General features: G+C 52.4%; 1 protein-coding gene across 9 annotated transcripts; it reads left to right on the forward strand.

Annotated features, from left to right (window-relative positions):
• Positions 1–294: 294 nt before the first annotated feature.
• CCR6 (C-C motif chemokine receptor 6) lies at positions 295–16,908 on the forward strand. 9 transcript variants are annotated; one of them, XM_047734556.1, is made up of 4 exons: positions 295–435; positions 2,383–2,572; positions 14,206–14,313; positions 14,413–16,908. In XM_047734556.1, the coding sequence occupies exons 3-4, from the start codon at positions 14,305–14,307 to the stop codon at positions 15,529–15,531; spliced, it is 1,128 nt and encodes a 375-aa protein (XP_047590512.1). In that variant the 5' UTR covers positions 295–435; positions 2,383–2,572; positions 14,206–14,304; the 3' UTR covers positions 15,532–16,908. The 9 variants fall into 9 exon arrangements, with proteins under 9 accessions (XP_047590512.1, XP_047590513.1, XP_047590517.1 ...); XM_047734557.1 differs by lacking the exon at positions 295–435 and adding an exon at positions 1,018–1,395; XM_047734561.1 differs by lacking the exon at positions 295–435 and adding an exon at positions 1,018–1,395 and having other exon boundaries at positions 2,383–2,477.
• The last annotated feature ends 592 nt before the right edge of the window (positions 16,909–17,500 follow it).

Raw genomic sequence — 17,500 nt, forward strand, 5'->3', positions numbered from 1 at the left:
CCCGGCCCCGGGCGGGACCAGCGCTTAGAACCAGGAGCCGCTGGAAAGCTCGGGCCGGTGCAGCACCCCAGACCGCCGCACGCTGCGAAGCGGTTGCTCCCGGACACGCGATCATCTGCGAACCGCGGCTGGCGTCCGGCTGAGCGCTCCGCCCTCGGGCCGGGCTCCGGGCGGGGAGATGGCGCCTGTGGATGCGCGCCGCGGCCGGTGTCGCCCGAGGCTCACGCGGCTCTGATGGCTGAGAAGTGAGCGGCGCCGGTTTAAGTGTGAGGACGGCCGCCTCGGCTGAGCGCTCAGGGGGTTCGATGCTGGCCTGATTCTAGAGAGATGAGCACACAATGGCGCCGAGCTCCCTAAGGACGGTGTCTGGTTTGGATTTGCCGACAGAACCGAAGGGGTTTTGGGGCAAAGATCGCCGCGAGCACCAGGCCTGATGTGAGTCCCCAGCGTGGCCAGCACCGGCGGCGACAGGAGAGCCCTGACGGGCCCGCCCCCGGCTTCTCCGAGAGGCCGCACGATGGCCCTTTCCTCAACCTGCCGCTTCCCCGGTTTCTGTTTTTTGGGGGGGCGTTTCTTAGCAAAATCAGATCTGTTTTTCTGTCTTTTTTTCTTTTTTTTTTTTTTTTAGGCAGACCGAGTCGAGGGCTATAATTGCCCGGACAGGGCCCACTTCCCCACCTGCCCGCCCAAGGAGACCATCAAAGGGGATGTTTGTGGGACTCAGTAGAGAGCACAGGATGCATGTGTCCCCAATTCCCCAGGGGGCCTGTGTCTTCCTCTGTAAGGTCTTTGGGGCCGCTAAAAGCAGCCCTTCCAGCAGCTTCCACCCACAGCAAGAAGCAGAACCTCGGAGGTTGGGGGAGGCGGTGAAGGGGGGGATGAGGTAAGGGAGGGAAGAAGGGCAAGGAGGAGCTCCCTCCCCTGACCATCAGCCCTCTGCAGGGCAGGGAGAGTGAGGGAAGTCACACGGAGGTGTTCCTCTCTCACAGAAGAGGGGACAGGCTCGCTGCGTCGATGGACATCTTAAGCTCTGTCCAAGAGCAGCACCTCTTGGTGTGGAGGGACTTTTATTCAGAAGGCAGTGGGGGTCCCCATGGCCATAAGACCTGTGAATGGCTCAGAATCAAAGAGGAAAAGGCTTTTCTTCTACGGAGAAAGGGGAAGAAAGAGGACAAGCAGACTGTTTTGCGGGGGGGGGGGTACAGAGGACAACTGGACAAAAGGAACAGTTCGTTCTGCCAGGAAAAGCAGCTGTCGTGGTCAGCCAGTTTCCAAGAGAAGCTGACAAGGGACCAGGCTCCACATTTCATGCTCACCCGGACGCGGGGACAGGCGAGGTTCAGGGCACGACAGGCAGGCGTGAAGGCTGACTAGTGTCCGTGCAGGACACGCAGGGTGAGTCCGGAGCGGAGCAGGGGGAGTCCTGCTGAGCTGGGGGAGGAGGCAGAGATGCTTGCTCCGCAGGCCTGGCAGCCCCAGCTGGTCCGGTTCTGGCTCGCAGTGCTCTCTGGGGCCCTTTGCTACAAAACCTTTGGTGTTTCCTGAGACTCGAGTCACAGCAGCGCTCTGTGCTGAGCAACACCTTTCTGATTTCCAGAGCTCTTTCTCCTTGTTCGCTTTTTTTTTTTTTGCTGTTTTTTTAAATCACTCACTCCTAAAAATGAGTTCCCCAAGCAAATCATGAGTTGCTACCTCTAACGACAGCGTACTCAGCTCTGTCACCTGCCATCTCATAAAGGCACGTGCCCAGCTTCTCGGGACTTGTCTTTATGCCCCAGTCACACAACAACAGCTCACATGGGATGAGCGCCGTCCTCCCTGCTCCACAGGGACCGACCTCATGTTCCCAGGACACGCCGAGGCAAGAGGCACTCGGCTGTTATCTGACAGAGGAAGGAACTGGGGCATCCCCGCAGGGTCAGGAACTGATCTGTGGGTGCACAGATTTTCGGGGAAATCCAGGCGCAGGGGCTCCAGGAGCTGCCCTAACCACAGCCACATGTACCCATTTCCAGACTCATCTGCACCTTCCCAGGCACCCTGCAAAGTGTCCAAAGTGTCATCATGGGAGATGATCAGGCCCCGGGGGGTAGGGGGTGGCAGGGAGAAGGTTTGAGCACAAACTGTGGCCATGAGTGGAAACGCAGCTCGAAGTCACCACGAGGAGCACAGCCACCCAGGAGTCCCGCCTCCTGGGCTCCCCCTCGGGTGGGACTCGCCTTCCAGGGAGTCACATGATCAGCTGGTGCCCCGCAGCACACACAGGGTTAACCTTCTGCATGTGGGCCAATAGGCGTTACTTTTAAGTAGGAAGTGGTAGTTCAGCAAATTTGCTTTTGGCCGGTTCTGGTCTCCCACTCTTTTTTTCTTAATGGCTATTAGAAATTGCGACTTGTCGAGAGAATCACAGCGGGGACGTGAAGCATCGCCGGGCGGGTGTAACGGGACCCTGCCCGTCGGGCCACGGCATTTCTAAGGTGAGCGCGGCCAAGCCCTTGCTTCTTTCAAAAGCATCTTCCTTCCTTTGACACCCTCGCCTGGGCGGCATCAGGAATCCCAGGACAGTGGCCTGGTGAGTGTGTTGCACTTGATAAACAGCCTTGGTTTTGCAGACGTTGTCTTTCTGGCTTTAGGAACAGGACTGTGTTTTTAAAAATCTCCTTTTTGCCTCCAAGTGCACAGTGAGTGATTTATCCCAATTGCCTTGCTCTAGAGCGTGGGGCACGGTCTGGGCATTGCTTCTTCAGACAGTTCAATACCCGCAGGGCAGTGGTCTTGAGTGAGATGCAGTCATTTACTTAACATAAAAAGTTTGGAGAGTGAAAAACTAAGCTAAGAGATGTTTTGAAACCAATGCCCAATGTGATCTGTGCGATGGAAGGTAGTGGGTGTGCATTCTGGACAGCTGGGGATCGAGTCGGAAGAGGCTTGTAAGGTGTTTAAGAGAAGTTGATGGGGTGGAAATTTTTATTTTTATGAGATTCAGGAGAATCTCATATCATATCATATCCTGAATCTTATGAGATTCAGGAGAATCTCAGAAAAACTCTGATAATGGCTGCAAATGCCATAATGATTAGCAAGTGAGTGTCTCATGACCACAGAAGAGTGTGTGATGGTCTTGGAGAGGGTCTGCTCCAGATCCCTCCTAAAGACTGCCCTGTAGCAGAAACAGAAACAGAGATTGTGGAGATCAGCACTGGGAAGAGGTAAACGCAAGGTCTGCGTTGGAGCTTTTCTTACAATGAGGAAAGTATGATTTCTGCAAACAAAAAAGAAAATATAAAATGAGCGTCCGAAGAAGCAGAAAAACCAAAAGAAAAAAAAATTACAAACCTATAGACAAATCACTAGAAAAAACCTCCTGGCTTCTGTCTTAACTGGTTTTGTTTGAAAGCAGAAGGGAGCCAGCCTAGACTTTCAGCTTGGCTGTCGCTTATCTATGTGCCCATGATTCAGGTGAGCTGAGAAAACGTACATTTATTGAGTAGCTCCAGTTGCAGGACAGGAGATTCTGATATCAATTAAAAAGTTTTAAAATATACATATTATCTGAGCTCCCCAGAGTGTTTACAGTCCTTCAGGAAGACCCCGTGAAGACAAAGTGGGTTAGAATGCTTAGAGCGAACAGCCCTCCTGTCTTCCATCTGAAAAATGGGTACAGTGTCTACTTCAAGGGTTTTGTTAAAAGAGATAAGAGATGTAGAGCAGTGATCCCTGGTGTCCATTGTGCAATCGTGACTATGCCCCCCGTTGTAGCACACCCCCACGGTGCTCTCACACATGCACATGCATATACACACGTGCACACACCAATGTGCAAACATGCATCCACACAACACACACTTGCACACACAACACGTGCACACGCGAACATACACACGTGCACAGCACACATACGCATGCACACACACAACCTATTTACACTCATACACTTGTGCACACAGGTGTGTGCGCACACACGCACGCTTGTTCAGTTCTTGTTCTGTATCCTGTGGGCCATCGCTATTTGTGCAAGTAAACACAGATTTAAAATCTGCTTCCATTCAATTTTAACTGTTCAACTTGTTCAGTGAAAATTTTAGCAGTTTTCCTTGCTGATAATATTTTGATGTCTTATTAATGTTTTCCCCAGATTTAGTTTTCCTGGGCAGGCTCTAACCTTGGCCGGAGGACCGGGAGTGGAAGTCGGTGTGCTGGTGCCCCTTCTGCTTTTCCAGACCTTGTCTCTTCTCTAGGGGCTCCTACTTCCCGTTTGCGGCCCCTCTGCCTGCCGCCACCCACTCCTGGTCCCCACAGAGCATGACTGGCCTGAGCGTGTGTCAGTTAGCTGGTCCCAGCGATGATGCTTGCTGCTAAGAACCTGAAATGTGTCCCACCTGCCCCTGGTCAGGTGACTAAGGAACTCCCAAGGCCCTCAGTTCAAAGAACAGAGGTGCGGTGGGATTCCTCTGCGCAAGTTGGGGGGGTGCGCTTGCATTGGGGGTACGTGGACCGCTGCCTGCCTTCTCCACTGTGGCGCGTGGGCTGCCACCCTTTCCTTGGCTTCCAGGGCTGGTCTGGTTTTTAGGACACATAGTATCAGATTTCTGGTTTTTTAAAGACTTATTTGAGAGAGATAGAGAGAGACTCTCAGGCAGGCTCTGGGCTGAGTGCGGAGCCCCGACAAGGGGCTGGACCCCATGACCCTGAGATCATGACCTGAGCTAAAACCAAGAGTTGCACGCCCAAGGGACTGAGCCCCTCCAGCACCCCATTCGTTTCATTTGTGAATGACTCAGTCAATTACCCATTAGTTTCTGGGACTCTTTTGCATGTGGTATCTAACAAAAATCCTACAGGAAGTCACTCTCTTACTGCAATAAAATATACGTTAACATTTTCAACATTATTTTTTAAAAATGTGACTCTCATTAAGTAACACTGAATTTTTCTTAAAGTAACATAACACTTTGCAAAGGTCTCATGAGATTTAATTTATCATCATGAGCCTCTAAAACAGGAAAGGGAGCCCCACAAAGGTGTATCTTTTAATGAAAGTTCATTTCTGAGCACACCCATGAGAAGGGAGCGACTCAGGAGTCAGTTCCAGGCTCTAATCTGGGGGGGGGGGTGTCTGGGAGGTTGTTACTGCTCGTGCAAGCAGGTGCTGAAGGAGCAAGGAAACCGCTAGGAAGCTGCTGTGTCGGTGTCCAAGGGGGGGGGCAGTTAGTGGCATTTCCCAAACTTACCAACCACAGAGCCATCTCCCTCCCACTTCCCCCTTCTTTCTGCCCAGAGCCTTCCTGGGAACCACGTTCAGAGACTGGTCTAGTCCAGCGCTCTCTGGTCCCTTGACCACACATGAACATGGGTGAGAATAATGTGGACTGTGTGGACTCCAAGAGCTGAGTGGTCAAAGCAGACATCCACAAGACCCACGGCTCTCGCCAACGTCCCATTTTTCTAATGATGCAGAAGACACAGGGGAGCACCAGGCACATTCCCGGAGGAGCCCAAACCGTCCGCCACGGCTCACCAAAAACAGGCTTCAGTAAGCCGTTAACATGAGGTGTTGTGGAAAGTGTGTGTGAAAACATGTCACAAAGGTCCCAGTTGATACCCACCCATCCTGCAAAGAGAAGACTTCCCTGGGTGTCTGCTTCCCGTCCTCCCGTGGACAGAGCTCCTAGTCTGTCAAATCCCATTCATGTGTAGTCAGAAATGTGGGTACCAGGTATAGTCTGCTCAAAAGCTCATCTAGATGTTTCAATGGGGACCCCCAGGTTTCTGTCTTTGGCAAACGCCATTAGTGTATTTCCAAGGAGGGCCGGTCCGGGTTCACGGTCCCTGGAGCCCCAGCTAGAAGGCGGAGATGCAGCGGGCTGTAAGCCTTCCTTTCCAGAGTTCTACTGCCAGAAATGCTGACTTAGTGGGTCCGGTGCAGCCCTCGCCACCTCATTTTCAGGAAAGACTCACCGTGCTTGACAGAGATGCATCTCCCGAGGGAGCCCGGGCCGGTCTCACTCAAAGGCCCAGCTGTTCTTCTGATGTTAGGCCACGGTCTGTCTGTGTAACCTCCGCTCGTGGGAGTGCAAGGCGAGACCCTCTTTCATGTGACAACCCTGCAGGTTACTTGATGACTTCATTCTGCCTGAGCCGTCGTTGTCTTCAGGCCATGTGACCAGCGCTGACATGCGCAGTGGGCGGTCGCTTCTTCCCGCCTGGCCGCTGGGCCTCACCTGATTCCCGTCGCTCCTGTTGCCCATCACGCAATCAAAATCACTGCGTAAGTCTGACCGGAGCAGGGTGGGTGGAACTCTCACCTACCTTACCCTAAACCTCAGAATTTCACTGACTTGACCTAAAAAGCAAACAAATTAATCTTAGCAGGATGCGTTTAGGGAGCAGAGTTTTAGTTTTCTACTGCTGTCATCACAAAGTCACTCCAACCACACAGAACAAGTACCTTACAGCTCTGTGGGTCACGCGTCCGGGCCGGGTCCGACCAGGCTGCGGGAGCTGTTGGCAGGGCAGTGTTCCCTCCAGAGTCTCTAAAGCAGGACCTGTCTCTGCGCTTGGTAGAATCGCGGCTGGAATTCAGCTCCTTGTGCTTGTGGGACTGCGCCGCGTTCCTCATGTCGGGTGTCGGAGGCCGTGGGGGGCGGTCCCAGCTCCCAGAACCTACCCCCCGCTTGGTCTTCAAAACAGCGATGGACGAGCCCTTCCATCCTTCCATCCCTTCTCTTCCCTCTCCCATCGCGGCTGGGAAAGATCCCCGCTCTTAAGGACTCGAAGCGACACAGGACCCACCTGAGCAGTCCAGGGTTGTCTCCCCATCGCAGGGTTCAAATGCGCAGTCCCGTTTGGCATGGGAAGGCGTGTTTCCCCAGGTTCTGGGGACCAGGCGTGGGGATCTCTGGGGCCCTGCTTCTGCTAACTTCACACACTGACCCTGTCTCTCGGGGCAGAGTGTCTATTGGTGAGCGTGTGCGAGCAGCCTGTGTCTGTCAGTGAGTTTGCAAGCAGCACGTCTGTGAGTGTGCAAGCAGTGTGTCGGTGAGTGTGCGAGCAGCACGTGTCTGTCGGTGAGTGTGCGAGCAGCACGTGTCTGTCGGTGAGTGTGCGAGCAGCCTGCGATCGAGGGGCAGTACGACGTGGATGACGGGACCTTCCGTAGTGGCGTGTAGCTCATGCCGCGCAGACCCCGCCGTCTCTCGGTGGAGTGACGAGCCAGTGAGACTCTTCCCGTGGCTCCAGCTGCCAAACTTTCATTTTCTACCTGCGTAACTGACCATTGAAACCCAAGCACAGAACCTCTGACTCTCCCCATGGAATTTCACCCTTTGACATGTGACCGGTTGTTTGATTCTGTCCGAGTTCTTCCACACGGATTCTGTCGTCCAGTTTAATAATTCTCGTCTCGGGCGTCGCGTCCTCTTCAGACCTGATGAGTTGCCTCCTCTGCTTCTGTCACTCACAGTCATGAAAACGGCGGGTAGCGCCAGGCTGGGGACAGAGCCCAGCCTGGTGCCAGGGAGGGTCTTCTGCTGGGCGGTCACCCGACTGGCTGTCGTCCCCTACATCACACGGCACGGCGCGAGGACTGGCAGATGGCAGGTGTAACCGTGGACTCGCAGTGTGCCCCTGGCCTCCCTGCCCTGCAGGCTCCCGCTGAGCACTCAGCGCTCCCGCCCCGGCCCCCCGCGCCCTTCCTCACCCCCGCCAGCCTCCTGCGGCACCGGCCCAGGGCGCGGACCCTCTCCCCCCGGCGGGCGAGTTCTGGGAGCTCCTCCGCCGTCCGATCTCCTGGACTCCGCGGGCTTCAGTCTTGGACCTGGGCCTCCTGCTTCCCGCATCACCCTCGGTGCCACGCCATGGTGCGCTGCACGGGAGACCCCAGGGGCCCGAGGGGGCGAGAGCCTGTGAGGGGCCGAGGCTCAGGCAGACGGTGGCCCTGGGTCCCTGAGGCAGCGGCGGGGCTCCGGGCAGGAAGGCTCGTCACCGCAGAGCCAGGCGGGACAGAGCAGCGTTTCTAAGCGCGGCGTCACGGTTTCTTCCCAGAAGGCTTGACTTCCTCCTGGGGACAATTCCGAACAGTTTGTCCCACAGATTCTCTTCACAGCGACTGGTTCTGGACGAGTGTTCGTATTCCCGGCTGTGGGACAGATGGTGACTTAGGAAATACCCGAATTTCAACGATGGACGAGTTAGGTTTTAAAATCGGTTGAGCCCTGGAGCACTTCTGTGTGATCTGCTGCCTTCGAAGTAAGAGCTGGCAGGAGCGCTGGTGACAGCGAGGACATGCTAGAGAGGGCGAGAACGAGGGGGAGACGAGCTTCAAACACAAGGTGGGGCAAGGCCTTCCATGTCCAGAAGCTTCTCGACTGTGGGTTTGTTGGCTCAGCGAGAACGGACGTGTCCCCGGCGGCGGCCACCAACCCGGGTAGACAGGACAGTATATCCCCCTCCGTTCAGTGGAGAAGGTCAAAAATGTCTTCATGACTTTACCATCTCAGTGTTTGTAACAAAGAAGTTCAGAACGTGTTTCTCTAAAAAGGCGACATTTGCTACCCAGGACCCGAGGTGATTTACTTGCACAAAACACGTATGGGCTTCCTTAGGGTTTGTGGTGGCCCGGATGCCAGTATGTCACCAGCACGGTTTCCTCAGCACATTTTGCATGAATCTGCGGTGACGGTGGTGGTTGGGGGCACGCTGAATTATTTCCAGTCACACGAGTGACTGGCATCCCCTAAACTTGACGATGGTGTTTCTCTCAAGAACGCTGATTCTTAACCACTACCAGCATCGATTCGCCGCTGTCCAGACTGCGACTGGTTCACACGGAGCAGGCAAACAAGTCGCTGTGCCCCCCAGCCCGGCCTGAGCACCTCTCTCCCCGGCGCCCGGGCAGACACCGGCCACGAGCCGGCCTCTCGGACCCTGGGCCTCCCGGGGCGGCCACTGGGCTGCGCGGTTTTACAATGGTCGGTTTGCCAGAGGCTCTGGGCTGCGGCTCACGTGTGACTCATCTTTGTGCCCCGTGTCATCCTCCGCAGACAGCCCATAAACGTTTGTTGAGCGGAATTAAACATAAAATCAGAACTCATTATAGGTCAGAGTGTGGTTGAAAGAGCCATTTTTCTGAAGCGGGGTTCCCGCTGGGTTCCCGCTGGGCACCGAGTCTGGAGCGCACGAGGATGCCCCCTTTCACAGCTGCTCTGTTGCCAGCCCTCATGGCCACCAGCCTCCGCATGGTCCGAACGTCGTCATGTCCCCCCCCACCCCCGCCCACCTCATGGGACGCCCTTATGGCCCCCCTTGGCTTGGCATGCCGTCTGTCCCCTCTGTGATCACGCACCCGGCCACGGCTCCCACCGAGCACTCCCTCCAGCAGCTCTGTGGCCCTCTGCCATGTTCCCCCTTGTGCAGTTACTGGATTTGCTCTCTTGGGTTTTAATTTATGTACAATGAATATCACCAGCCTGAAGTATCTGATTCAGTGGTCTTGACAAATGCCCAGCAAGATCACGATCCTGACAGGGGACACTTCTGTCACCACAGAAAGGTCCCTGTGCCCCCTTCAGCCGGTCTCTTCTCATCTCTGAGGCGTGACACCCATGGACCTGACTTTCACCACTCTTGCTTTGCCTTTTCTAGGATTTCACGTAAATGGTATAATGCTGTGCCTGGTCTTGTATGTCTGGATTCCTCACCCAGCCAAATGCCTCTGTGATCGCCGCCCCCCCCCCCCGACTGGCGCGTACATCAGGACTCTGCTTCTTGCTTGGTGGGCAGTGATCTGTGATACGGAGATGGTACAATTTGCTTATCTGTCCACCTGCTGATGGAAGCCTCTGTTTTTCTAATCCAGGGCTGTCATAGAGAAACCTGCTGTGAACGTTCAAGTATTAGTCTTTCATTTTCATTTCTCTTGGCTAAAAACGTAAGAGTCAGCTGTTGGTTTATATGGTAAGTGCATGTTTAGCGTTATAGGACATCACCCTGTGGTCTTCTCAGTATGGCCATCTGACTGCTTGGCCATCTCCCATGTCTCCATCCTTGCCTCCTGTCTTGTCTGCCCCTGACTTTCAGCCATCGAGTGGGTGAGAAAAGGTATCTCATTGCACTTTTAATTTGCATTTCCCTAATGACTAATCACATTGAACAAGTTTTCTCATATGGAATTGCCACCCATGTATTTCCATTGGTGAACTCACTTCACATTTTTTGCCTGTCCCTTCTTGACGTTTAGTTGTAAGAGTTCTTTGTATATTCTGGATATGATCCATGATCAGATTACAAGTTCACAATTTTTTTTTCCCATTCCATGATCTATTTTTACTTTTCTCAAGTGTCTTTCAAAAAACAGAAGTTTTAAATTCTGATCAATTACAAAAATTTTTGAAAAGATTTTATTTACTTATTTGATGGAGAGTGTGTTTGCATGCACACAAGCAGGGGGAGAGGCAGAGGAAGAGAGAGAAACAGGCTTCCTGCCAAGGAGGGAGCCTGACATGGGGCTCAATCCCAGGACCCTGGGATCATGACCTGAGCCGAAGGCAAACACTTAACTGACTGAGCTACCCAGGCGCCCCTTAAATTCTGATCAATTTCCATTTATCAATTTTCTATTTCATTTTTTTAATAGCTCATGCGTTTTGCAGCTTAGATGAGACATCTACCATTTCCAAGGGCACAAAGATTTTCTCTTCTGTTTTCCTTGGTTGTTTTATGATTGGCGCTCACATTTAGAACTATAATTTATTTAGAGTTTTTTGTTGTTGTTTGTAGCATGAGGAAAAGAAAAGACCGACTTCTTATGCATGAATACCTTATTGGCCCTGCACCATTTATTGAAAAGACTGTTTTTCCCTCTGGAATTACCTTGGCACCTTTGTTAAGAATCCGTTGGCCATGGATGTGTGGGTCTATTTCTGGACTCTGTTCTGTCCATTGATTTCCGCATCTATCCTGTTTCCAACACCATGTTGCCATGATTCCTGTGGCTTCATAGTGTGTCTTGAAACCAGGTAGTAGGAATCTTAGAATTCTGTATTCTTTTTCAAGATGGTTTTGGCCCTTCTCAGTCCCTTGGATTTATATATACATTGCAGGATCTGCCAGTCAGTTTTTTCCAGAAACCCTGACACCATTTTGATTTGGATCATGTGGTGTCTGTGGATCAGTTTGGAGAGAACCAACATATCACTATTGGATTATTTAATCCTGAACCTGATGCACTTCTCCTGTAACCTAGATCTTAATTTCTCTCAGCAATGTTTTATAGCCTTCAGCATGGAGATCTTGTAACAATTTAAGATGTCCTCGTCAGTATTTTCTTCATGGTTTTGATGCGATTATAATTTTTTTCCGTCCCAATTGCCAAACGTTCCAAGTATTGCTAGGGCATTGGAGACAATTGATTTGCATCTGTTAATCCTCATCAGTGCTTTTTTCCCATGTTACGTGTTCTGTCTTTCATCTATAGAATATTTATTTGGGTCTTTTTAATATTTTTTGTCACTTTCTTCATTGTAGGGTGCTTACCTCTACCCTCCAGGGCATCTAGATCAATGGATAGTCATTACCAACTTTTTCTGTTATCTCAGTCATTCTTGTTTCTTCGTGTCAATTATGGGTCATGTTTCCCTGTTTCTTCAAATGTCTGTGTCATGGTCAGTGTGAGAGGCTGTAGCAGATTTCCACAGATAGGGTAGCTTGAACAGGATGCCTTTATTTCTCACGGTTCTGGAAGCTGGGAAGTCCAAGATCCAGGTGACCCAGACCCAGTATCTGGTGAGGACCCCCCAGTTCAGTCTTCAGGAGGAGGGGAGCAGACAGAGGAAGCAAGCTGTCTCTTCTTGAAAGAACACAAATCCCATTCATGAGTGGCAGCGGGGGGCACCACCTCGAAATGTCCCCACCTTGGGAATTAGGCTTCAGCATATGAATTTCGGGGACGCATGCACATTCAGACTCCAGTGGTCTAGAAATTTTTGTTTGGATGCCTGACATGAATTTTACATGACTGAAGGCTGCATTTCATGGCATGTCTTTAAATGATTTGGGGCTTTGCTCTGGGATGTAGTGATGTTACTGGAATCAGATGGGTCATCTGAGACTTTCTTTCAAGCTTTGCTGTGGCAGGTTCAGAGTAACAGTCACTGTAGGTGATTTTAGGAGTGTCACTCCTCCAGTAGTGCTGTTCTGAGGCTGCTCTCCAATCCCCTGGGACTTAGAAGGTGCTGTTCCGCCTTCTGTGGGAAAGAATTCTTTCTAGCCCACGAGGGCTCTGAGGATTTCTTGTTCTCTCATTTCTCACACTCTTCTTGAACTGCTTCCTCTCAGCGACACCTCTCTGCAGCTCCCCTTTCTCTGTGTGTAGCTCCCTCCTCTCCCGCACCTCATATTGCCCTGACCTCCCAGAACTCTGATCCCTGTGTCCTCAGCGAGGTCCCCATTCCCTGTTCAGCTTGTCCCCATGCTCTGCACTTGGAAACTGCTTTCATGGGAGCTGGGAGCTTCCCAGAGCTCAGGTCACGCTCACTTCTCCTGTTCTCTTCTGGTCAGAGACCACAGTCTTGGGACATCAGTTACCCAACAGTCTGAAAACTGTTATTTCATGTATTTTCCAGGTGTTTCTGTTTGTTTCATGCAATAGGGGATACTTGTTTTCCATGACTCCATCATGGCTGGCAGAATAAATCTCGCAGTCCGGTTTGATTGACACGTCCCATCGATACTCAGATGGACGTGTTCGTCTGCTACAGGCTTTGCCACACCAAGCCTTTATGCTGTGGTTTTTCTGCATGCCCTGAAACCCTCAGTGAGAAGGCACAGCTGTAGGTCACTGCAGACGTGCACAGATGACCACCCCCTGGCCCCGCCCCTAGTGTCACATCCAGAGCAACGGCTGAGAGGCAGCAAGTACTTGCTTCCCAAGTGATGGCTCCAGACGTCAGGGAGGAAACTGGGTTTGGGCCCCCTGACCTGTGATCGCGTCAACAACACAGCGAGAATCAAGTGATATGAGAAGTGTGTTCAGAGAGTCCTCAGGCTGAGGTCTGGGTCATACTGACTTCCTCCCCAGATGTCAGGTAGTGACACTGACCACACAGGTGAGGTCCGAGTGGTGCAGCATGATCGAGTCTCCACCTGTGCACCGAGGCTTGTCATTCCGCGCTCCTCCTCCTTCTCGCTGTCCGAGTCCTTCCTTCCGGGGCCCCCTCTCGGTCCTGACTCATCTCGGGGACTTCTTGTGCGTCGTCCCTCTGGGCATTCCCCGCACATCACTGCTGTGTGCGGCTCAGTTGGTGAATGTCACCTCGAACCAGTGGGATCGGCCCCACCGTGGAGGGGCAAACACTCAACACTCACGTTTCCTTTCCACCTGCTCACCTTCTCTGCCATCCCTTTGCCGGCCCCATGCGCATTCTCCAAGGACCGAGGGGGCCTGCCCACTGACCATCTCTAACCTTTCTGCCGCGGTCTGGTTTCTGACAATGATGATGGGTCTTCCCGGCAGACTGGTGCTGGTTAGCTCGAGGGCACGAAGGTAATACCTGTGTCATGTAAGAGATATATATGTACGTTGCTGCTGCCCTTCAAGCCAGGGGGTCCTATTCCGTGTATCTTGAGAATGACTCTCACGTTCAGACTTGAAAAAACTCTACAAGGGATTCTCACATGCCCAGCTGGGTGGAAGCCATGGAATCCCACTCTATACTATTTACAGGCAAGGGCTGTGAATCGTAAGTATTCTAGACGCAATCAGTCCCGCAGATTTTGTTTACCGGAATCCTGCTAAGTGTCATTGAATTGCATTTTGCACCAAGATTTCTGTGCGGATCGGAATCTGTACTTTTGCTGGCATCTCCCTTCTTTATGCCATTGATCAGGGTTTGACAAACTGTAGCCATGATAGCCAAGTCAGGCCAAGCCCGTTCACGTGTGAAGTTGTCCGTGTCACTCTCAAGCCACCAGGGCAGGTTCTAGTTGTTGGGACAGAAACTACAGGATCTGCAGAGTCTAAAATATTTTACTGTCTGGCGCTTTGCAGAAAGAGGCTGCCCACCCTTGTTCTAAAGGACTATTTTCCTGCAAAATAGCATGTCATGTACTCTTTGTGTCCAAGGGAAACAGAATGCCAGCCCGTAACTGTTGGGCTCCCTGGGAATGCCTGTCTCACTCACAGAGTGTCTTGCTTTCTTTCCTCCTTAGACTCACGTCCCCCCATTATCTCCGCTGGTGAGCCAGAGGGCCTGACCGTCCATCCCCTTCCATCCACGCCCGCCCCTCCTGCCGAGAACAAGCACCGCGATGAGTGGGGTGAGTGTCTGTTTTATTTTGGCCGGGAGTGTCATGTCAGTCCGTCGTGGCTCCCCACAGGTCACAGGACAGCTAACTCTACCTTCGTTCACCTTCCAGGAGGTGATGAATTTCAGCGCCGGCTTCAACTTCAGCGAGGACTACTTTGGGTCGGGTAACAGTTCGGATTACTCAGCTGACGGTGACAGCTTCGTGTGCTCCCTGCAGGATGTGCGGAGCTTCTCCGGGCTCTTCGTGCCCGTGGCCTACTCCCTGATCTGTGTCTTTGGCCTCCTGGGCAATGTCTTGGTGGTGGTCACCTTTGCTTTTTACAAGAAAGCCAAGTCCATGACGGACGTGTACCTCTTGAATATGGCCATCGCAGACATCCTGTTCGTCCTCACCCTCCCATTCTGGGCGGTGAGCCACGCCACTGGCGAGTGGGTGTTCAGCAACGCCACGTGCAAGCTGATGAAGGGCATCTACGCTGTCAACTTCAACTGCGGGATGCTGCTCCTGGCCTGCGTCAGCATGGACCGCTACGTCGCCATTGTGCAGGCCACCAAGTCCTTCCGGCTGCGGTCCCGCACGCTGGCGCACCGCCGGGCCATCTGCTTGCTGGTGTGGGCGGTGTCGGTGCTCATCTCCGTCTGGACCTTCGTGTTCAACCAGAAGTACCACGTGCAGGACAGCACCGTGTGCGAGCCCCGCTACCACGAGGGCTCTGACCCCATCAAGTGGAAGCTGCTGGTGCTGGGCCTGCAGCTCCTCTTTGGCTTCTCCATCCCGCTGCTGTTCATGACCTTCTGCTACGCGCTCATCGTCAGGACCCTGGTGCAGGCCCAGAACTCCAAGCGGCACAAGGCCATCCGCGTGATCATCGCGGTGGTGCTGGTGTTCCTGGCTTGTCAGATCCCCCACAACATGGTGCTCCTGGTGACGGCCGCGCAGCTGGGCAGGATGAACCGCTCCTGCCATGGCCAGAAGCTGCTGGGCTACGCCACCAACATCACCGAGGTCCTGGCCTTCCTGCACTGCTGTCTCAACCCCGTGCTCTATGCCTTCATCGGACAGAAGTTTAGGAGCTACTTTCTGAAGATCGTGAAGGACCTGTGGTGTGTGCGGAGGCGGCGGAAGTCTCCGGGCTTCTCCTGCTCCAGGCTGCACTCGGAAAGCTTCGTCTCCAGGCAGAACAGTGAGACCGTGGACAACGAGAACGCCTCGTCCTTCACCATGTGAGCGGCCTGGAGCAGGCCCGAGGTCTGGGGGACTGCGGACATGTACTTGGGGCCCCCGGGGGTCCCCTGCGATTGGCCTTCTCCAAAATGGACCCCTGGGACTACGAATCAGACATTTCCAGGAATATTCGTGAAGCATCTTGTGAGCACGACCTCTCCTGATCACAGCAAAATGCACAGGGTTGGGAAACCCAAGATGGAAAAATATCACGTAAGAGCCCTTGCACCCCTCATCTTAGGCAGAAAGTGAAACATTCCACCCAAACGGCGTGGGGAGATGGACGGTGGCTGGATGAGCACGGGTGTCCATTGTCACCGAGGATAAGGAAGACGAGGTGGTAACAGGCCGTCGGGGAAGGGCTGGCTTGCTTTATTTCCCCGGGGAAGTGTTCTCTGCAGTCGCCGATTCTCCGAAAGTCGGGTAGGCAGAGCTCCACGAGCCGCAATCGAATGGCAAACACTCAGCACACAGAGGGCTTCGTGACTATTGTCAGACAAATCACAGTGAAATTGGGGCTCACAGTGCAGTTTAGAATGTAAGGTGTTTAAATTACCTTCTTTTAAAAAGCACAAGGAAGCTTCCCCGAGACAATACAGAAAGGGCTTTGGTCCCACGTCCACGGAAGCAGAAGCAGCCCCTGGAGCCAAGGGCATCAGGGGCCACAGGGAGCTGGGCTCCTTCCCTCTCTGCTGCTGGCTTTGGTTTTTACCCAAAGTCTGAGGTTGATCCTGGAATCCGATTTTAACAACTGTCTTCAACTTCTAGAAAGTTCCTAGAACTCAAGCTTTGAGAGTGCTTTGTAAACATATGAACACAAGTAGAAAAAAAAAAACCCCACATTACAAAAATGCAAGCATGTGTTAGAAGGTACGTGAGTTACAAAGACGTGAGTTACAAAGAAACTGACTGAGAAATCTGAAACTTTCTGTCGTTCTCATGAGCTTGACCTGCATCTCTGTATGAAATTCAAAGTGCCATCTCAGGGTTCTGAGTCTGTATGTCTCAAACATCATTTTGGCTTTGCAAAATGAAGGTCTTTGGTGCATGAAGTAGGAACGGTTTTCCAGAATCAGGGATCTGACCCGGGAGCTGATGAAGGGCATCTAGGTCGGCCGTCCTCCCAGGCTGTAAGCGTGGGCTCCAGTGCTCAGAGCCTGGTGGCCTACTTGCATGCCCCTTGCGGGTCCCGGATGCGCTCAGAGGATGTAGGGAGAGAAGTTTGTGTCTCTAAGCAGGAAATAACTCGCTTGCTGTGACACAGCTAAAAATCAGCTCTTCTGTATAATTTGAATTTTCAGATAAGTGAAGCTTCTTTATGCAACAGTCCATTTAATTTCAGCCGTACTGAATAAAAGTGTTTCTAAAGTAGGATACAGACTTTATTTTGTCCAATATCATCATTGTTTCTTGCTGTTTGGTGTGATGACGTGTCAATGCCCTCAGGAGACACAGAACTGTGTGGGTTTTGGTCCGTTATTAAGGGGCTCCAGATGGTTCTTTAACGGTTCTGGTATCTTTTTTTCATTGGTTTCCCCAGATCTCCTCCCAGCGTCCGGCTCTGACTGGACCTTGCGTGTGCCTGCTGGTGACCTGTGCTCTGCCCATTGCAAACCCCATTCCACTATGTTCTTTGGTCAGACCTGTCTTCCCAGGGGCGGTGACTCAGGACTTGTCAGTCTGTTGTTAATAAATTAACTGTATACACGGGCCTATCTTTGTCACACACTCACGTGTGTGTCCAAATATGATCTCAGCGGCTTGTGCTGACCAGAAGACGTTTTCTCTTGGTTCCTCGTACAAAGTAGTTGATCAATTATTTTTAGATAAATGAGATTTTCCTATACTTCGTACTTCTCGAAAAAGGTGAAAGTTTGGGCATTGTGTCACCTGCAAATGACACACCCAGATGGCAGGTGTTTAACTGTCACCTTGCACACTGCGTTCTTAGTTGCTTCTGAACAGATAGGCT

This window comes from Lutra lutra, chromosome 6 (genome assembly GCF_902655055.1).
Source record: "Lutra lutra chromosome 6, mLutLut1.2, whole genome shotgun sequence".
Lineage (NCBI taxonomy): Eukaryota > Metazoa > Chordata > Mammalia > Carnivora > Mustelidae > Lutra > Lutra lutra.